Here is a 22,268-nt window from a genome sequence, read left to right on the forward strand (position 1 = left end):
TGCAGGAGTGACGTCCTGGACCAAGGTCTCCATGGCAGCCGCCTTCCTACCAGTGTTGACCTCGGTGCATTGGCATGCCAGTGCTATCACCTCAGCCTGAAGGCAGATGGACTCCTCTATCGTGCCTTGCAACCTGAGGAGTGCAGCAGACATCCCTTCCTGGTGTTCCCGAGCTTGCCTTTGCAGCTCCAGCAACTGTGACATGACAGAGTCCAAAGGCTCGTCATTTGACTCAGACTCAGCAAACTTCTGGCTACCAGCAGTCCTCCGAATGCCAGGGACCTGGAAGTCCTTGCCTCCACCTGCTGTGAATCAGACAGTGCAATGTGCTCACCAGGTTGTGATCCCGTGTCTATTCTAAAGCTAGGTCCCATCAAGGTGTGTCTCTGCGCTGGTGGAGGGTGTGGGCAAGTGCTTTGAAGGAACTTGGAGGAGGGTGCCATCAGATTCCCCTTTGGGAAGGCTTTGGGTCATGGACTCTGTCTGCTGCTTGGCAGATGTGCCTGCAAAAACAAGTAGAGATAATTAGTGCATGCCAGTGGCCTGTGAAAGAGGGCACAACACCCACGGCATGGTTGTCAGATGGATGTTGCACTGCTGAATTCTCACTTGGTAGAGCAGTGCCAACCTCACCGTCAGCACTGGACCGGTCCCGGTCATTGGCAGCCAGCTGGATTGCTGTGTTTTCAAAATCCACAAAGACCTTGATTTCGGGCATTCCGCTCTCTCTCTTGCTCTGTGCCAGCTTGTCCTGCATGGATAGAGATGGAGAAAGCATAAACAGGACGCCTGCCAGGCCAGATGATAAATGTGCCTGGCCTGTGCGGGTGGTGAATTGTCCCATAAACGGGATGAGGACAATGGAGGTGTATGTGAAAGTGTTAATGGTGACGTCCATTGAAGTGGAAGTGAGCGAGGGCCCTGTGGATGTGTGCTCGGTTCGAGAGTGTGGGAGTCGAGTGTGATGAAAATAGTGGCTTACCCTGGCAGAACAGAGGTGATCATTCATCCTCTTGCGGCTGTCCTCTTCTGAAGGGCGTCGGTGCTGACCGCCACTGCCTCCCAAGCCGGACTGGTCACGTTGCTGCCCATCCTACAGCCAGAGCAGGGTAGAGGACATCCCGGTGGACCTCCACAGAGTCCAGCAGTCACTCAAGGGACCCATCATTAAACCGGGGGGGGGGGGGGGGGGGGCCTGTGGTCTTTTTCCCTTTGCTGGCCATGTCTCCCAGGCAACGGTGGTGAGCTGGTAGTGATGAGCGGTGTGCTGGCAGTTGCCTTTTAAACATGGCGGCTGGCATGCTGCAAACGGTAGAGTGATGGCAGGAGGGCGAATGAGAGCCCACCTGCCATGGAAACGCCGTGTTTCCCGGGAATGCAAAATAATGAGGGGGGTTTGGGGCGATACAGCGTGAAAACCTGCCATTGCCAGGTAGGATGCCATTTTGCCTACCCACTACTGCATTTAGTGGAAATTTGGGAAAATTCTACCCATTGTGTTCCACTGTCAGGGAGGGTGTGGAGGTCCTAAGTCTACCTCAGCCAGAACGCGAACTGAACCCACACTATTGCCGTTATTCTGAATCACACTCGAGCCATCCAGCCAACAGAGCTGACCAGCCCCATGTTCTTTTTGTATCGTTCCATTAACACATAGGCAATCCTCTTTTAAAACATTCATTCTTGAGATGTGGCACTGATAAGGCCTGGACCTGCTGTCCACTACTAGATGCCAATGAGGCAGTAGCATGCCTACATGGACCACTGAAGTCAGTGTGGTGCAAGTGTCCCAAAATGCTGTTAGGTTGGGAGTTCCAGAATTATTAACCAGTGACAATGAAAGAATGGTGATACATGCCCAAGCCAGAACAGAGAGATTTTCGGAAGTGTCCCCATACACTAACAGCCTTCTGGACGGCGATTTGGGTTTTTGAGAGGTGTTGCCATCTTAAAATCATTGCACCTACTGGCTTCCTCTATGATTAGTACATAGTTTTGCTTCCCCCTCTCCCTTGTTCTCATTCTCCAATGATGTTAACATTCTTGTTTATCTTTTTAGTGCTCAGTTCTAATGAAAAAGATGTACACCTAAAATTTTAATCTCCTGTTTAGAAATAGTCACTCAACATTTGTGTATTTTTTTCAGAAATCCAAGTCCTTGTACAAATTTCTGTTTTATTTACTTACCCATAAGAAAATTTCCTAGCTTCCAGATATATCTGATTGATCAGTTCGCGTGTTGGAGCTACAATGACTACTTCCGGTTCTTGCAGTTCCTTAAATCGACTTGATGCTGCATTCCCCCTCAGTAGCATTTCTATTATTGGCAACAGGAACGCAGCCTGTGACAATTACGTACAAAAAATATATAGTCACTGATTGATCGTAACTACCGCATAAAAGGGCGACAACATGCCTCAGCATCTCAGGTGAAGTAGGGGGAGGAAATAGCTCAGGTTCTTATAATCCAGTAACTCTGACTTGACAGTGAACATGCATCAAGCAAGGACATTTACCATGGGATCATACATGGAAAAAGAGTGAATTGAATAAAGGTAATCAGAGAACTGTCATTAGGACAGAGAATGAGACAAGATGATTAGCAATTTAAAAAAAACACTACAAGCTTTCTCTGTTAATTTATGTTGCTGCCTTAAAAGTAAGATACATCACAGACAACATTCCCCTGAAGTGCACAGTATGCAGGTGCAAAGTAATCTGGCAGGTACCATGTCAGCTGTCTGCAAGTTACCCTGTTTATAAGTGAACACAGGTGCTAAAGAAATTTTAAAAGTTACTGCACATTGAAATGCACAGGCCACACACAAAAACAAGGCACTGATCATATGGTAGCAATCACTGCCCAGGAAGCTATTGTTTATGCACTAGCATAGATAACATGCATCAGAAATAAAGATCAGGACTAGGACTGTTGGCTATTTCACTCTTTCCTAATACAAGGATGCCAAAATGTAAATGTAATTACAAGCAAGCAATTTATAGCATCATTACCAACACATTAAGGGTTGACAGTAAGATGGATTGAGTCAACTGGTTTCATACAGTTTTACTGTTTCTACCACTCACTGTTTTTCCAGAGCCAGTTTGGGCACAAGCCATCAAGTCCCGTCCAGAAAGCACAATTGGAATTCCATGTTTCTGAACTGGTGTAGGTTTCAGATATCCTGCCTTATTTACATTCTTGTTCAAAGTTTCACACAGGTGAGCTTCGTCAAATGACTAGAAGAAAAAAATGACAAGCTTTAGTAATAGTCTAAAACAGTTTGATTGCTTGAGAATTTTTTTGAGCTCCATTCTAAAGTGGGGGCTTTAGGCAGCAATTAAGAAACTTCTGAATACAAATATAAAAAAGGAAACAAATTTTTGATCTATGGTTTCCAAATACTTATTTTTTTGTGGGGCAAGGAAGGCCGACTTTTTAAAAACGGAAAGAGCTTTTAAATATGGTCACACAAAAAAAAATGTAAAGAGAAGCCTGGTTTTATACATTAAAATACTGTTCAAGGCCAGAGAGGTGGGCTTTAATAATTAAAAAAAGCATATATTTTCTTGCATTCATTAGTTGCTTCCACCTGTGCTTATCATTTCTCCTTTCTCCACCCTCATTAACCCAACCACTGCGGCTGAACCAATGCAGAGATTTCAGCACAAGACACCAAAACCCTTGAGCAACCTAAGCAGCCTACACCAGACAACATCAACCCGATTCAGCTTCAGTTTCAATCCAACCAAAATTAAGATCTTATTTTGACTTCCATGTTAGCATCAAAGTAACATTATGGTATTCCCAAATTCCTCTTTAACATGTGTAGGGATGGAAAGGAAAGATTTCACTTTTGTCCCCATGAACATTGTACAATCAAAACAGTGTTCAGGGTAAATTATAATTTGGGTTATAATGTGACATGCAAGAAGAAATAAATAGTGTACTTCCAGTATGGTCTTCCTTAGAATGAACTTTATGCTGTCTAGGTAATAATTGACAGGATGGGGAAACACATGCACAACTGTTCCTTAAATTAACAACATCAAATTATATGCACTGGGTTTTCTTCCCCCACCTGATCACCCAATTCTCATCTTTCTCAGTTCTTTTATGGAAGACCAAGTGAGGATTTACATACAAACCTATTTGATCTACTGTAACACTGCCCCTGAACAAAAATAAATAAATTTGCCTTCCTGCAACTGTCACTCCACTTGTAACCCATTCCCTCCCTTCTCCTTTAAGACACTCCTTAAAATCTCACTCTTCAATCATACTTTTGGTCACGTGACCTCATCTAATGGCTGAGTTAAATTCTATTAAATAATGTTCCTGTGAAGTGCCTTGGGATTGTTGACTATATTAAAAAGGTGCTATATAAATCCAAGTAGTTGTCTTGATTTTTACTTTCCTATCTTGCTCTGAGGAGTACTTTTTCTTCTTGTTTCTATCTAATTTTCTCAAAAATTACCACAGGTTCCCTTTTAAGTAGGCCTGCTGTCATTTTCACAATGTTGTGATTGTGACAGTCTTGAGTATCTGTATTTTCCCAAAGAAATCTCAATTTCTGCAAGTTTAACTTCACCTGATGTTATTGCTAAAGGTTAACCTTTCCAATAACCGCGGGAAGTTTGTGATCGATCAAGCCACCTGGGAGCCTGTAATCTATTTTCCATATTTTGTACTGGTTTTCCTGGTGGTTTGGGTGCAGAGGATACCCAGAGGCATGAGCCAAAAGAGGACATACTCATCTTTGAATGATAAGGGACAGGGATGATAGATACTGCCCACTCTCAAGAAGAAAAATTCTCTTTGTTGATGGCATTTTCTAGTCAAAAACGTCTTAAAAACCGAACCTCAAGCTTAATTCATGTACACATGGATAATTCGCTTTGTAAGAGATCACATATCACATACACTGTATTGCGAAATCTTAAGGGATTATACTCCACGTTTCTGCTGTCTCCCATCCCATCTTCTACATACAAAAGCTGTTGCCCAAGCTTCTTCAATGGCTCAGTGGTTAAAAGCACCATTTAGTATCATACCAAGCCAGAAACATCTGAAGGGCCAGATTCAGTTCCCAGTCGGCACAGAGGTATCAGTTAAGGCAGGAATCTGGAAACAAATGATCTTAGCACTCAATTTAGGAAGGATAAAAAAGGCAATGGTTGCTGCTCCTACATGCTTTCTAGTTACTCCTGCTAAAATTGCAGATGTCTGAACACGACTTGAATGAAGGGGTCAAATGTATTGTTGCTAAAATTGCTGATGACACAAAGATAGGTAGGAAAGTAAGTTGTGAAGAGGACATAATCTCAAGTGAGTGGACAAACATTTGGGCGAGAGGGAGAGGGGCGGGCGGGGGAGAGGGGCGGGCGGGGGAGAGGGAGAGGGGCGGGCGGGGGAGAGGGAGAGGGGCGGAGGGGGAAAGGGAGAGGGAGAGGGGCGGGCGGGGGAGAGGGAGAGGGGCGGAGGGGGAAAGGGAGAGGGAGAGGGGTGGGCGGGCGGGGGAGAGGGAGAGGGAGAGGGAGAGGGGCGGGCGGGGGAGAGGGGGAGGGAGAGGGAGAGGGGGCGGGCGGGGGAGAGGGGGCGGGCGGGGGAGAGGGGGCGGGCGGGGGAGAGGGGGCGGGCGGGGGAGAGGGGGCGGGCGGGGGAGAGGGGGCGGGCGGGGGAGAGGGGGCGGGCGGGGGAGAGGGGGCGGGCGGGGGAGAGGGGGCGGGCGGGGGAGAGGGGGCGGGCGGGGGAGAGGGGGCGGGCGGGGGAGAGGGGGCGGGCGGGGGAGAGGGGGCGGGCGGGGGAGAGGGGGCGGGCGGGGGAGAGGGGGCGGGCGGGGGAGAGGGGGCGGGCGGGGGAGAGGGGGCGGGCGGGGGAGAGGGGGCGGGCGGGGGAGAGGGGGCGGGCGGGGGAGAGGGGGCGGGCGGGGGAGAGGGGGCGGGCGGGGGAGAGGGGGCGGGCGGGGGAGAGGGGGCGGGCGGGGGAGAGGGGGCGGGCGGGGGAGAGGGGGCGGGCGGGGGAGAGGGGGCGGGCGGGGGAGAGGGGGCGGGCGGGGGAGAGGGGGCGGGCGGGGGAGAGGGGGCGGGCGGGGGAGAGGGGGCGGGCGGGGGAGAGGGGGCGGGCGGGGGAGAGGGGGCGGGCGGGGGAGAGGGGGCGGGCGGGGGAGAGGGGGCGGGCGGGGGAGAGGGGGCGGGCGGGGGAGAGGGGGCGGGCGGGGGAGAGGGGGCGGGCGGGGGAGAGGGGGCGGGCGGGGGAGAGGGGGCGGGCGGGGGAGAGGGGGCGGGCGGGGGAGAGGGGGCGGGCGGGGGAGAGGGGGCGGGCGGGGGAGAGGGGGCGGGCGGGGGAGAGGGGGCGGGCGGGGGAGAGGGGGCGGGCGGGGGAGAGGGGGCGGGCGGGGGAGAGGGGGCGGGCGGGGGAGAGGGGGCGGGCGGGGGAGAGGGGGCGGGCGGGGGAGAGGGGGCGGGCGGGGGAGAGGGGGCGGGCGGGCGGGGGAGAGGGGGCGGGCGGGCGGGGGAGAGGGGGCGGGGGAGAGGGGGCGGGCGGGGGGGCGGGGGAGAGGGGGCGGGCGGGGGGGCGGGGGAGAGGGGGCGGGCGGGCGGGGGAGAGCGGGCGGGGGAGAGGGGGCGGGCGGGCGGGGGAGAGGGGGCGGGCGGGCGGGGGAGAGGGGGCGGGCGGGCGGGGGAGAGGGGGCGGGCGGGCGGGGGAGAGGGGGCGGGCGGGCGGGGGAGAGGGGGCGGGCGGGCGGGGGAGAGGGGCGGGCGGGGGAGTGGGGCGGGCGGGGGAGAGGGAGAGGGGCAGGCGGGCGGGGGAGAGGGGCAGGCGGGCGGGGGAGAGGGAGAGGGGCAGGCGGGCGGGAGAGAGGGAGAGGGGCAGGCGGGCGGGGGAGAGGGAGAGGGGCAGGCGGACGGGGGAGAGGGGTGGGCGGGCGAGTGATCGAGGCGGGCGCGAGCGAGAGAAAGCGAGGCACGCGAGTGAGAGAGAGAGAGAGAGAGAGAGAGAGAGGCAGAGACTGCAGAATCCTGCAGTACAAAAAGATCTGGGTGTCCTGGTACATGAATCAGGGAAAAAAAAACTTAGTATGCAGGTGCAGCAAGTGATTAGGAAGGCAAATGAAATGTTGCCACTTATATTCCATTCCCCCTGCAATAAAAGTAGGGATGTCTTGCTGTTTTTGTACAGGGTATTGGTGAGGCTCCATCTAGAGTACTATGTACAGTTTTGGTCTCCTTAAAAAGGAAGAATACAAGTGTGTAAGAAGTTCAAAGATGGTTCGCTCAACTAATACCTGGGATGGGGCGGGGGGGGGAGGTTATCTTCCAAGAAACGGCCGGAGAGGTTGTGCTCGTGTCCATTGGAGTTTCGAAAATTGAGAGATGATCTTATTGAAAAATGCAAGATTCTGAGCAGACTTGACAGGGTTGCTGAAAGGGTGTTTCCCCGTGTGGGAGAGACTAGAACCAGGGGACATAGTTTTAAAATAAGGGGTCTCCCATTTTAGAAGATAAGACAACAATTTTTTCTCACTAACTCTTCCCCAGAGAGCAGTGGAGGCAGGGTCAATGAATATTTTTAAGGCAGTGGTAGACAGATTCTCGACTAACAAAGGAGTCAACCGTTAGACAGAAATGTGGAGTTGAAGATCACATTAGCCATGACCTTATCAAAGTCTAGATAGTGAGTGTGCTGGTGCAGCAGGCTCAAGGGGCTCCTAATTCCTATGTTCATATGTAAGTTCACAGACGAGAACTTGTTCAGACTCAGCTGCAAAACCTGTCATAATCTAAAAAGCCTGCAGCACTCACCATCCAGACTTGCGCATTGCAAGAGATACCAGAGGACTACAGCACGGCACAAAAGCAAAATATTTATTTCTTGCATATACAAACATTTTGCATATATACACACAAACTCACTGCCCAGCTTGAACACAATCCCTGATAAAAATTGGAAAAACTGTAACACAAAGTTCAAGTTTATAAACATTTGAAATGACAGAACCTTTGGGTCTAGGCTTCTTGTAGAAAAATCGAACTTCCTAATGGAGGAACAGCATCATTTATCAGGGTAATGTTTGCACAATTTGCAAATGTAGCATATTCGCCCCCGTAATTCATAGAATTCAATAAGATTTCAAATACCAACCAGTATTGCAGGCGGAACATTGAATCCAGAAACATCCACAAGAATTTCATCATATTTATCGAAGTTAATACCAGTCTGATAACGAGCAAAGATGGCATTTTCATCTTCAGGTGGTGGTGGTGGAACATAAGTCACTTTGGGGCCTTTGAAGAGATACATGAATTAGATTTATACAATTGAAGTCTCAACATCGATTATAAGCAAGAGTGGAATGCTACTTAGGCAGAGAGTCTTTTTCTTTTGGATATGGTCTTTAAAAACTAAATACTTATGCATAATAAAAACTATTTAGAGACATCAATATAGCAAAGTGAAGCGCTGAGTGCTTATTAGAACAGCAACTTTCCCTAAACAGTTATCAGGAGGAGTGCAGAAAAGGGAAAGGCAAGTTGCCATAATCTTCTTGCATTCTATCTGAAAGGAACAGGAGCCTGTCTGCTGCCTTCACAGCTGACGATGGAAATGGGGCCTGAATAAGAGATTCTTCCTCCTCCCCTCCCACATTAAAAAACAAGTTGAACAGGAATGAGCTGTGTATATGACTTAATATTTGAAAAGCAAATGCCATTTAATAATACTTAGGCAGGCCTGGCTCCATATATTAAGGCATCAAGATAAATATTAGCAACATGAAATTTAAAGAAAACTGAAAATGTACAGCAGGCAATCGTCATCCTTCATATGTGCAGATATTGAAACTGGCCGTTTGCCAAGCCAGATATTCAAGCCAAAATTTCCAGCATAACAACATGCACAGCTGGTAGGCTGTCTGCAGGCTTATTTTGAAAAGTAGTGTTCATTGCTGTCCACAGTCTGATTAGGAGCTCTGCAGTTGCATGATGGGGCTGCTTTAGCCTTCCGTTTGTGGAGAAGGTGGCAACATCTACCATGACCAGTTCAGAGGTGGTTGACGGTTGCCCAATGTTTGCATGGAAGGTTTAATCTTTCAGATTGTACTGTGGGGTCCTCTGTGCAGAATCCATTTGGCATGTTCCAATTCTTCCACATATTGTGCCATCAGTCAAAATTGAAGGAAGATTGTTGAGTGAGTTGTCCAAAAATGGCCTCCTAGATTGGCTAACCTACCACCAACCTGAGCCCAAGTCTGTCCAGATAGTTAGGTCTCAGTTGAGGCAGTAGGTATGCTCTCTGGAGACTGCACACTTGTGGTAATACATCTAAGAAGAACCTTGATCTTCCTCGACAGACAAACGAGAAAAATCTACAATACGGTATGGAATGTAGACCAGAAGCCTTTCTGATCCCTAGTTTAGCTAAGTTAGCTAAAAACAGAAAAGAGAGTGTAAAAGTTTAAGGTAGCTACTCAGAGTGCCAAAAAGCAAAAATCATTGTTCCAGAAGTATTGAAACTATGTGGTTCACCATTTACTTCAACAATTCAGGAATCAAGTGTGCTATTTCAAAATTTGCTGATGACACCAAATTAGCTTCTTTTTTATTCACTCTTGGGAGATGGGTGTCACGAGCCCATCCCCAGCTGCTCACGGAGGTGGTGATGGTGTGCTGCCTTCTTGAATTTACTGTGGTGAAGGTACTTCCATGGTGTTGTTGGGTAGGAAGTTGCAGGATTTTGACCCAGTGGCAACAATGGAATGGCAATATAGTTCCAAAAATCAGGATGGTGTGTGGCTTAGAGTGGAACTTGCAGGTGATCTATGGCACCTCCTGCCCTTGTCTTTCTAGATGGTCACGGTCATAGATTGGGGAATGTGGGGCGCACGGGGGTGAAGTAGTCAAAAAAGCCTTTGAGGGTTGCTACAATGCATCTTGTACATGGTGCACATGAAGCAATAGTGCTCTGCTGATGAAGCGAGTGAATGTTTAGTGCTGGAAAATGAAGTGCCAATTGAAAGAGTTACTTGATCCTGAATGGTGTCAAGCTTCTTGAGTGTTGTTAGAGCTGCAGTCATCCAGGAAACGGGAGAGTTTTTCATCACACTCCTCACTTCTGCTTTGTAGGTTGTGGTCAGACAGGCTTTGAGGAGTCAAGAGTTGATCAATCGAGGAGTGGGGAAAAAAGGGGAAGTCCTGGTAGCCATCCCCATTCGATCGTGACAAATATCTACCAATGGTTATGTTGCAGTCATGACTCATTTTTAAAAATACTAACTTCCCACTTGATCCAAACATTTCCTAAGGTTAAAATTTCCTTCCCGCCTCCGTACATGCCTGAATGGGGTAGGAGCAGCAGAGGGAACTGGTGGGTGGGGGGCGGGAGGAGAGTGAGGGCGGGAGCGAGAGCGGACAAAAAAAATACACACCTAAAAGCCAAGTGTTGTGGTTAATTTCTACAGGTATAGAATTGAACAGCAGAAGAGTTGTGTTAGCTTGTGTGGAACCTTGGTTAGAACACATTTGTACTGCCTGTGGTTTTGGTCTCCATTTTGTAACAAAAAGGATAAAAAGGTACTAGAGAAGTTCCAAGAAAGAGAGCTAGTAGGATGATACCAGAACTGAGCACTTACACCTATCAGGAAATATTGACAGGCTGGGGGTCTTTTCTCCAGAAAGACTGAGGGGTGACCTGACGGAGGTCTTCAAGATTAGAAAGGGTTCAACAGAATATGCATAGAGGCATTTTCACCTGCGGGGGTATATCAGAACTATCAATAAAAGACAGGTAATAACCTTCTTTAGCCAGAGTGTGGTTAGAATTTGGAAATTATCAGAAGTCCCAAGACATCACTGCAACAGTTCATCAGGGTAGTGTCCTAGGCCCAATCATTTTCAGCTACTTCATCAATGAGCTTCCCTCCACCAAAAGGTCAAGTGGGGATGTTTGCTGATGATTGCACAATGTTAGTGCTATTTGTGACTCCTCACTGAAGTAGTCCATGCCAATATGCAGCAAGGCATGGGTAGCATTCAGGTTTGGGCTCATAAGTGGCAAGTAATATTCCCACCACACAACATTAAATGGCACTACCATCACTGAATCCCCATTATCAGGATCCTGGGTATTACCATTGACCAGTAACAGAACTGGACCAGCCAAACAAATACGGTGGCCACAATAGTAGGCAAGAAGCTGGGAATTCTGAGGCAAATAACTCACCTTCTGACTCCCCTCCCCATAGCCACCTGATCTGGCCTATATACGACTCCAGCAATGTGGATGACTCTTAAATGCCCTCTAAAATGGCCCTCAATGGCACAGTTGTAAAAAACCACGAAAAAGTCACAAAAAAAAGGAATGGAACCAGATGGACTACCAGGCATCAACAAGGGCAAGGCCCTGTCAACCCTGCAAAGTCCTCCTTACTAACATCTGGGGGCTAGTGCCGAAATTGGGAGAGCGGTCTCTCAGACTAGTCAATCAACAGCCTGACAGTCATCCTCACAGAATCATACCTTAAGATAATGTCCCAGACACCACCACCACCAATTCTGGGTACATCCTGTCCCACCGGCAGGACGGACCCAGCAGAGGTGGCTGCACAGTGGTATACAGTCAGGAGGGAGTTGCCCTGGGAGTCCTCAACATTGACTCCGGACCCCAAAAGTCTCATGGCATCAGGTCAAACATGGGCAAGGGAACCTCCTTGATTACCATGTACCACCCTCCATCAGCTAATCAATCAGTGCTCCTCCATGTTGAACATCACTTCAGAGGAAGCATTGAGGGTGGCAAGGGTGCAGAATGTACTCTTGGTGGGTTCTTCAATGCCCATCACCAAGAGTGGCTTGGCAGCGCCATTACTGACTGAGCCCTAAAGGACATAGCTGCTAGACTGGGTCTGCACAGGTGGTGAGGGAACCAAGAGGGAAAAACGTACTTGACCTCATCCTCACCAACCTGCCTGCATCTGTCCATGACTGTGCGGTGGTCACTCCTACCGATACTGTCGTTGTGGAGACTAAGTCTCACCTTCACATTGAGAGCACCCTCCATCGTGTTGTGGGGCACTACCACCGTGCTAAATGAGATCGATTTCGAACAGATCTTGCAACTCAACGTTAGGCATCCATGAGGCGCTGTGGGCCATCGGTAGCAGCAGAGTTGCACTCGAACACAATCTGCAACCTCATAGCCTGGCATATCACCCATTCTACGATTACCATCAAGCCAGGGGATCAACCCTGGTTCAATGAAAAGTACAGGAGGGCATGCCAGGACCAGCAGCAGACATACCTAAAAATGAGGTGTTAACCTGGTGAACCTATCATAGGACTACTTGTGTGCCAAACAGCATAAGCAGCAAATGATAGACAGAGCTAAGCAATCCCACAACCAGCAGATCAGACCCAAGCTCTGCAGTCCTGCCTCAACCAGTCGTGAATGGTGGTGGATAGTTTTTTACAACTCACTGGAGGAGGAGGCTCCACAAATATCCACATCCTCAATGATGGAGGAGCCCAGCATATCAGTGCAAAAGAGGTGGAAGCATTTGCTACAATCTTCAGCCAGGTGTGCCAAGTAGAGGATCCATCTTGACCTCCTCCGGGGGGTCCCCAGCATCACAGATGCCAGTCTTCAGCCAATTTGATTCACTCCACGCGATATCAAGAAATGGTTAAAGGCACTGGATAGTACAAAAGGTTATGGGCACTGACAATATTCCGGCAATAGTACTGAAGACTTGTGCTCCAGAACTTGCCCCTAGCCAAGCTGCTCCAGTACGGCTACACCACCAGCTATGTGGAAAATTGCCTAGGTATGTCCTGTACACAAAAAGGACAAATTCAACATGGCCAATTACCACCCCTCAGCCTACTTTCGATCATCAGTAAAGCAATGGGAGGAGTCATCAACAGTGATATCAAGTGGTACTTGCTTAGCAATAACCTGCTCACTAACGCCCAGTTTGGATTCCGCTAGGGCCACTCAGCTCCTGACCTAATTACATCTTTGGTTCAAACTTGGACAAAAGAGCTGAACTCCCAAGATGAGGAGAGAGTGACTGCCCTTGACGTCAAGGCCGCATCTGACGGAGTGTGACATCAAGGAGCCCTAACAAAACTGGAGTCAATGAGAATCAGGTGGAAAATTCTCCGCTGATTGGAGTCATACCTAGCACAAAGGAAGGTGGTTGTGATTGTTTGATATCAATCATCTCAGTTCCAGGACATCACTGCATGAGTTCCTCAGGGTAGTGTCCTCAGCCCGACCATCTTCAGCTGCTTCAATAACCTTCCTTCCATTATAAGGTCAGAAGCGGGTATGTTCACTGATGATTGCACAATGTTCAGTACCATTTGCGACTCCTCAAACTGAGGAGTCCAATTGCAGCAAGACCTGGACAATATCCTGGCTTGGGCTGCCAAGTAGCAAGTAACATTCATGTCACACAAGTGTCAGCAATGACCATCTCCAACAAGAGAGAATCCAAACATCGGCCCTTGATGTTCAATGGCATTACCATCACTGAATCCCCCACTATCAACATCCTGGGAGGTTACCATTGACCATAAACTGAACTGGACCAGCTATATAAATACTGTGGCTATAAGAGCAGGTCAGAGGCTAGGAATCGTGCAACGAGTAACTCACCTCCTGCTCCCCAAAGCCTGTCCACCATCTAGAAGGCATGAGTCAGGAGTGTGATGGAATACTCCCCATTTGCCTAGATGAGTTCTCCCAACCCCATATAGGCAGATATGAAAAATGGTCACTTCCAAAAGGTTCCTACTTCGCAAGTGGGTTGGTTGAAGCCCAATGCCAGTAGCCCTAGTTCAAAGAATGAACTGGGGAGATTCCATCTTCACATAAATTGCCTATGGTACAATTTGTGAAAAAAAAAAGGGTCCTGGACCACTTTCCTCCCACAATTATAACTGCCAGGAACAAGTTAACTGGGTACACATTACTCAGTTTTTTGCATGATCTTGCAGTCTTTACTTAACTAACAATGTACTTCAAAATAACTAATTCTACATTAACCTCTCAGATGTGATAAGGAGCTATATAAATGCAACCCTTTAGCATCTTTGCATGTCAACTGTTAGAAAGTATTCTGAATCAAGTATGGGTATCAGTAACTGGTTACTTACAAAACACCGTTGATATTTTAAGTATATCCCTAGGATCTATATGCATATTGATTCAAGATATCAAAAACATACCATTTCCACAGTATCAGCATCGATTTGGATTACAAAAGAAAAAGGAAACTTGCTTCTAACGCATCGGAGCACAATAAGGACCAGAATTTGGGAGATAGTTTTTTTTTAAACCTATTCTCCCTTAGATCCAGGTTTTAAAAGAGAAGCCTCCTGATCCCCACTGTACTAAAATCACATTAGTCACAGACAGAACAACTTTTATCATTTACCAGTTGCATTTGGCACTAGCACAAAATACTGAATATTATTCAACTGTCCCTGCAGGATCAAATAGTTTGCCACAATTTCGGCATTAAAGTTCCACGCCACAAAAATAAATTCTGTCTGTTGAGTAATGGATCAACATGAAGGCGTTCTGCACTTTGCAGCAGGAGAAGCAATCTCGAGCGGCACTATCCTATTGTGGGTAAAATGCAGTAAATGTTACACCAAATGTGCCAAAATGAAAACATGAACATGCAAGCAAGGAAAATGAACTCTACTTTAAAAAAAGTCAACCTAAATAAAACACAGCTTGAATACAAGTTCCCTTTGAAAGCTTGACTCTTACCTTGGTTTTTGTCACCTTCATCACTAGAATTCCAACGACCTTAAAAAAAAAACATACAACTTATATTAACTGTGGTTGAGAGAGGATTTGAGAGTGGGGGGAGGGGGTGATAGGCAGTGCTAAGGTGACTCCACAACCAACGGATCAGCTGTACAAAATTATGGAGAGGCCGAAATAGGCTAGGCAGGAAGGACTTATTTCCCCTAGCTAAGGAGTCAATTACCAGGCTGCATAGACTTAAGGTGATTTGTAGAAGGATTAGAGGGGACATGGAGGAAATATTTTTTCACCCAGAGGGTGGTGGGTAGCTGGAATTCACTGCCTAAGTTAGTGGTGGAGGCTGAAACACTAAACTCATTTAAATTGAAAAGGTAACTAAAACTGCATCTGAAGTGCTGTAACCTGCAAGGCTATGGACCAGATGCTGGAAAGTGGGATTAAAGTGAGTGGCCAGTTTCTTTTTTCTTTTTTGGTCAGCACAGGCACGATGGGCTCCTTCTGTACTATAAAGGTTCCATGGATCAGATCCAAACTTTGCAGTTCTGCAGCATTCAGTCCTGAATTGTGGTGGCAATTAATCGACTCACTGGATGAGGCTCCACAAATATCCCCATCCTCAATGATGGAGCCCAGCACATCAGTGCAAAAGATAAGGCTGAAATATTTGCAACAATCTTCAGCCAGAAGTGCCAAGTGGGTGAGCCATCTCGGCCTCCTCCGGAGGTCACCAGCATCACAGACGCCAGTTTTCAGCCAATTCGATTCACTCCACGTGATATCAAGAAATGGCTAAAGGCACTGGATACTGCAAAGGCTATGGGCACTGACAATATTCCTGCAATAATACTGAAGACTTGTGCTCCAGAACTTGCCGCACCCCTAGCCAGGCTGTCCCAGTACAGCTACAACATTGGCATCTACCCAGCTGTGTGGACAATTGCCCATGTGCATCCTGTAAACAAAAAGCAGGACAAATCCAACCCAGCAAATTACTGCCCCATCAGTCAACTTTCCATCATCAGTAAAGTGACGGAAGGGGTCATCAACAGTGCTATCAAGTGGCACTTGCTTAGCAATAACCTGCTCACTGACGCACAGTTTTGGTTCCACCAGGGCCACTCAGCTCCTGACCTCATTACAGCCCTGGTTGAAACATGGACAAAAGAGCTGAACTCCCAGGGTGAGGTGGAGAGTAACTGCCCTTGACATCAAGACCGCATTTGACTGAGTGTGGCATCAAGGAGCCCTAGCAAAACTGAAGTCAATGGGAATCAAGGGAAAACTTTCCGCTGGTTGGAGTCACACCTAGTACAAAGGAAGATGGTTGTGGTTGTTGGAGGTCAGTCATCTCAGCTCGAGGACAACCAGCTTCAGCTGCTTCGTCAATGACCTTCCTTCCATCATAAGGTCAGAAGCAGGGGTGTTCACAGATGATTGCACAATGTTCAGCACCATTTGCGACTCCTCAGATGCTGAAGCAGTCCATGTCGTAATGCAGCAAGACCTGGGCAATGTCCAGGCTTGGATTGACAAGTGGCAAGTAATATTCACGCCACACAAGTGACAGGCAATGAGTGCCTCTAACAAGAGAGAATCTAACCATCGCCCTTTGACATTCAACAGCATTACCATCACTTAATTCCCCACTAACATCCTGGGGGTTACGATTGACCGAAACTGAACTGGACTAACCACATAAATATTGTGGCTACAAGAGCAGGTCAGAGGCTAGGAATCTTGTGACAAGTAATTCACCTCTGGGCTCTGCAAAGCCTGTTCATCATCTACAAGGGACAAATCAGGAGTGTGATGGAATACTCTCCATTTGCCTGGATGAATGCAGCTCCAACAACACTCAAGGAACTTAACACCATCCAGGACAAAGCAGTCCACTTGATTGGCACCCCTTCCAAACAAAATCATTCACTCCCTCCACCAGGAACCAACAGTAGCAGCAGTGTGTACCATCTACAATATGCACAGCAGAAACTCACCAAGGCTCATTAGACAGCACCTTCCAAACACACGACCGCTACCACCCAGAAGGACAAGGGCAGTGGACACGTGGGAACACCAGCACCTGCAAGTTCCCCTCCGAGTCACCCACCATCCTGACTTGGAACGATATTGTCATTCCTTTAACGTCACTGGGTCAAAATCCTGGAACTCCCCCCGCAACAGCAATATGGGTGTACCTACACCATAGACTGCAGTGGTTGAAGGCAGCTCACCACCACTTTCAAAGGCAATTAGGGATGGGCAATAAATGCTGGCCTAGTCAGCGACACCCACATACCACAAAATAAATAAAGAGAGAAGGGGGGGGGGGGGAGGTGGAGGAGGAGGATGACAAGAGAAAAAAAACAAGGGAAGAAGGGATGTTATAACACAAATCACTCCTTAAGTTAACTAATTCAATAGAAATTAATGTTTCCCCAAACACTTAGCCTTAACACTTTTGCATAGCTAAAATATTTTAACCAACTAGAGAGCAGGCCATCCTAGACTGGGTATTGTGTAGTGAGAAAGGAATAATTGGCAATCTAGTTGTGCGAGGCCCCTTGGGGATGAGCGACCATAATATGATAGAATTCTTCATCAAGATGAAGAGTGACGTAGTTGATTCTGAGACTAGCGTCCTAAACCTTAATAAAAGGAAACTGCAATGGCATGAGGCACGAGTTGGCTATGATGGACTGGGAAATGTTACTTAAAGGGATGATGGTGGATAGGCAATGGCAAACATTCAAAGAGCATATGGGTGAAGTGCAACAATTGTTTATTCTTGTCTAGCACAAAAGTAAAATAGGAAAGGTGGCCAAACCATGGCTTACAAGGGAAATTAGAGATAGCATTAGATCCAAGGAAGAGGCATACAAAGTGGCCAGAAAAAACAACAGACCTGAGGATTGGGAGCACTTTAGAATTCAGCAAAGGAGGACCAAGGGATTGATTAAGAAGGGGAAATTAGAGTACGAGAGTAAGCTTGCGGAGAACATAAAAACTGATTGTAAAAGTTTCTATAGGTATGTGAAGAGAAAAAGATTGGTGAAGACAAATGTAGGTCCCTTACAGCCAGAAACAGGGGAATTTATAATGGGGAACAAAGAAATGGCTGACCAACTAAATACATACTTTGGTTCTGTCTTCACAAAGGAGGACACAAATAACATACCGGAAACATTGGGGAACACAGGGTTTAGTGAGAGGGAGGAACTGAAAGAAATCAGTATTAGTTGGGAAATGGTGTTGGAGAAATTGATGGGATTGAAGGCCGATAAATCCCCAGGGCCTGATAATCTACATCCCAGAGTACTTAAGGAAGTGGCCCTAGAAATAGTGGATGCATTGGTGGTCATCTTCTGAGATCCTATAGACTTTGAAACAGTTCCTACAGATTGGAGGGTAATGTAACCCCACTATTTAAAAAAGGGAGGTAGAGAGAAAACAGGGAATTATAGACCTGTCAGCCTGACGTCAGGAGTGGGGAAAATTCTAGAGTCCATTATAAAAGATTTAATAGCTGAGCACTTGGAAAACAGTGGCAGATTCGAACAGAGTCAGCGTGGATTTACGAAAGGGAAATCATGCTTGACAAATCCGCTGGAATTTTTCGAGAATGTAGCTAGTAGAGTTGATGAGGGGGAGCCAGTGGACGTGGTTTGTTTGGACTTTCAGAAGGCTTTCAACAAAGTCCTACATAAGGGATTAGTGTGTAAAATTAAAGCGTATGGGATTAGGGGTAGTGTATTGAGATGGATAGAAAACTGGTTGGCAGATAGGAAACAGAGTAGGAATAAACGGGTCTTTTTCCGAATGGCAGGCAGTGACTAGTGGGGTACCGCAGGGATCGGTGCTGGGATCCCAGCTATTCACAATATATATTAATGATTTGGATGAGGGAACTAAATGTAATATCTCCAAATTTGCAGATGACACAAAGCTGGGTTGGGAGGGTGAGCTGAGATTATTATGCAGAGATGCTTCAGTGTAATTTGGACAAGCTGAGTGAGTGGGCAAATGCATGGCAGATGCAGTATAATGTGGATAAATGAGGGGTTATCCACTTTGGTAGTAAAAACAGGAAGGCAGATTATTATCTGAATGGCTATAAATTGAGAGCAGGCAATGTCCAACGAGATCTAGGTGTCCTTGTACACCAATCACTGAAGGTAAGCATGCAGGTGCAGCAGGCGGTAAAGAAGGCAAATGGTATGTTGGCCTTCATAGCCAGAGGATTCGAGTACAGGAGCAGGAATGTCTTGCTACAATTATACAGGGTCTTGGTGAGACCACACCTGGAATATTGTGTGCAGTTTTGGTCTCCTTATCTGAGGAAGGATGTTCTTGCTATAGAGGGAGTGCAGCGAAGGTTTACCAGACTGATTCCTGGGATGGCGGAACTGACATACGAGGAGAGATTGAGTCGATTAGGATTATATTTGCTGGAGTTCAGAGGAATGAGTGGGGGGGGGATCTCATAGAAACCTATAAAATTCTAACAGGACTAGGCAGGGTAGATGCAGGAAGGGTGTTCCTGATGGTGGGGGCATCCAGAACCAGGGGGCACAGTCTGAGAACACAGGGTAGACCATTTAGGACTGAGATGAGGAGAAATTACTTCACCCAGGGAGAGTGGAGTGGCCTGTGGAATTCACTACCACAGAAAGTAGTTGAGGCCAAAACATTGTATGCTTTCAAGAAGGAGTTAGATATAGCTCTTGGGGCAAAAGGGATCAAAGGGTATGGGGAGAAAGTGGGAGCAGGCTACTGAGTTGGATGCTCAGCCATAATCATAATGAATGGCGGAGCAGGCTCGAAGGACCAAATGGCCTACTCCTGCTCCTATTTTCTATGTTAACTGTGATTCTTTCCCATTTCCTAGTGAGCAAACAAAATAAAAAAAGGAAATTTTGAAGCCTCTTTGAAATCATTGATTTTTGTAAGAGTAACTGGGAAGCTGTGTTACTGGAACATGGAACGTTCTGCTCTAGGCTGCGGCCATGATTTCAAAGAAAACAGGGTAAATATTTGTAACAGAGGAAAGCATGAGGCTAGGGGAGAAATTGAGTCAGTGAGATTAGTTTTAGCCAGCTCTACAACAGAGCCAAAGATATAGACCTATTGGCCACCTTCTGTGCTGTAAAAGTCTATGCTTCTAAATGAACATGTCACCTGTCAATCTAGAAGTAGATCCAGAAAAGGGCTCTTCATTTCTACCTCGGTAACCACCTGCAATTGAAAATTTCAAAGGATGAATTTCAAATACTGAAACTAGGTAAATACAGTATTAAAATAATTTAACTGTAAACCATAACCAGAACCTTTGAAGTGTCATCATCAACCTGCAACGTCATCTCTTTCTCCACAGATGCTGCCTGATGTGCTGAGTATTGCCAGCACTTTGTTGTTATAGATTTCGCGCATCTGCAGTGTTTTATTTTAGTAATCTTACATAGGAATTGCCTTTTATAGCATTGCTTCAGGCGATGAACAACATCTCAGTGCAGGGTCTAGGTGACAGAAGTGGTGTTAGATGGTACAAAATTTAACCCTCACATGTGAAAGACTGGGGCCACATCATAGTAGCTGGCATCATCCATAATTTGCATCATCTCCTTGTGCAATTTTCTCATCCTGAATAAGACCAGTCTTCCATTATCACATTCTGCTTTTCACTCTTAATGTCACCATTAGCACCTCCTTTAGCCAGCACCACCACTATTAACAACCCTTTGACCTTTCATTTATGACAACTTTCACAATCTCTCCTTTGCCTCCACCTATTGCTGGCTTTCTATCCAGCTTCACCTGTTCCGCCCCCCTTAAACAGTAAATATTTCTCCAATTTCTACTTCCCTTCAGCTCTGAAGAAGAGTCTTACAGACTCGAAACATTAACTCTGTCTTTCTATCCACAGATGCCGTCAGACCTGCTGGATTTTTCCAGCATTTTTTGTTTTTACTTCATCAATATTAGCCATCTTACTTTTGCTTTCTTATCCCACTTCTCATTTCTTTCAAAGCCCTGCGAGAAATCAGTTTTTATTTTCAGAATTCTAGAAATCAGGGATCCAGGAATGCCCTGCCACGCTTGAGACTGGCTTTCGAATTCTCAATTTCTTCAAACTGTTAAAACAGCCACTTGCTTACACATCGACAAATCATACGCTTGTTTTGTTGAGCCATCAGCAAAATGGACTTCCTCACCCACACCAACAGGTGGAAGCCAGATCAAACCAATTCTTAGACAAGTTAACCACCAAATAGAAGTGACAACCTCAGATTCAAAAAGATGACAAGTAGCATTAAAGTGGGATTTTGGGCAACAACACCTGCATATATGCAGGGATTGCAATAAATAAAGTGTAAATGGTAGTATTGGGGGGAGGGGGAGGGGTGAAGAGAAAGAATGGGGAAAACAGAGCTTCAGAAATGGTTGTTAAAATTGAACTGCAACTAAGCAAATTGCAAATAAACAGGCACGTGTATTTCAAACTAATTAAAGCTTTGACTAAAAATGGCAGCACAGCACACTGCTATGTCAATATATTGCCACAGGGGGTGTTTAACATCTGTCATTTGTTTAGCAAGCTTCATATTCTTCATTTCTCCCATCAGGTGGCAGTTCATTCTGGAGTACAGTTCAGAGTTGGTGTCGTATTTCAGTCCCTTGCCCAAATGGTCTCCATGCAAGACTTGCCATTTGATCAGATGCTGCTTTTGTTGGGCTGATCATCATACGAACATACTAATTAGGGGGACTTGGCTCCTCAAGCCTGCTCTGCAATTCAATAAGATCATGGCTGATCCGATTGTAACCTCACCTCCACATTCTCACCTACTCCCATTAACCTTTCACACAACCCCTGCCTTACTTAAGAATCTATCCAGCTCTGCCTCAATAACATTCAAAGACTCTGCTTCCACCAACATAATCTGACATCCAGTTGATTTTGCATCCAGTCCAACCCAAGAACAAAGGCCAACTGTAGTACTTCACTGATCAGCTGCAATTAGCAAAATCAGCCCAGATCAGGTATGAGTATTTACCCATAAAGACCGACCTACAAGGGGAATGGAGTGGGGGAAAAGAGAGAAAGTTCGTAGGCAGCCCAACATGGTTCCATGTGCACTCACCCTGTTTTACAAAATTCAATCCAAGCTCTTGGAGCTAATTGCTCACAATTATGAAGTAGGGCATAAAACACTGGGCTGAGGAAGAGGGAGGGAAATGTGATCAGGCCACAAACAATAAAGATGCTCAACATCTCACCTCTTGTTGCAAGTACAGACCGAAAGCCTGCTCTTCCACGACTAAGACCAAATCCGCCACTATCGCCTAAAAAAAAAACACAAAAGAATGATTAGTTTACAATGAAATGTAACAAATCTCCAATACAGTAGTGGCTTAAAACAATAACAACAGTAACACTAATCAATGCAAATGCAGGATATCCCAGGTTTGCCTCCATGTCAGTGCAGGACTA

General features: G+C 46.8%; 1 protein-coding gene across 7 annotated transcripts in view; it reads right to left on the reverse strand.

Annotated features, from left to right (window-relative positions):
• ddx4 (DEAD (Asp-Glu-Ala-Asp) box polypeptide 4) overlaps positions 1 to 22,268 on the reverse strand; it is a 169,080-nt gene that overhangs the window by 47,602 nt on the left and 99,210 nt on the right. For all 7 annotated transcript variants that reach the window (XM_078549653.1, XM_078549673.1, XM_078549668.1 and 4 more), the window contains 6 exons: positions 22,055 to 22,120; positions 19,955 to 20,011; positions 14,780 to 14,818; positions 8,147 to 8,289; positions 3,088 to 3,240; positions 2,188 to 2,342 (listed from right to left, as the gene is read on the reverse strand). In XM_078549653.1, coding sequence (XP_078405779.1) covers positions 2,188 to 2,342; positions 3,088 to 3,240; positions 8,147 to 8,289; positions 14,780 to 14,818; positions 19,955 to 20,011; positions 22,055 to 22,120 — 613 coding nt within the window. The remainder of the gene's footprint in view (positions 1 to 2,187; positions 2,343 to 3,087; positions 3,241 to 8,146; positions 8,290 to 14,779; positions 14,819 to 19,954; positions 20,012 to 22,054; positions 22,121 to 22,268) is intronic.

This window comes from Cetorhinus maximus, chromosome 1 (assembly GCF_964194155.1).
Source record: "Cetorhinus maximus chromosome 1, sCetMax3.hap1.1, whole genome shotgun sequence".
In the NCBI taxonomy this organism is placed as follows: Eukaryota; Metazoa; Chordata; class Chondrichthyes; order Lamniformes; family Cetorhinidae; genus Cetorhinus; species Cetorhinus maximus.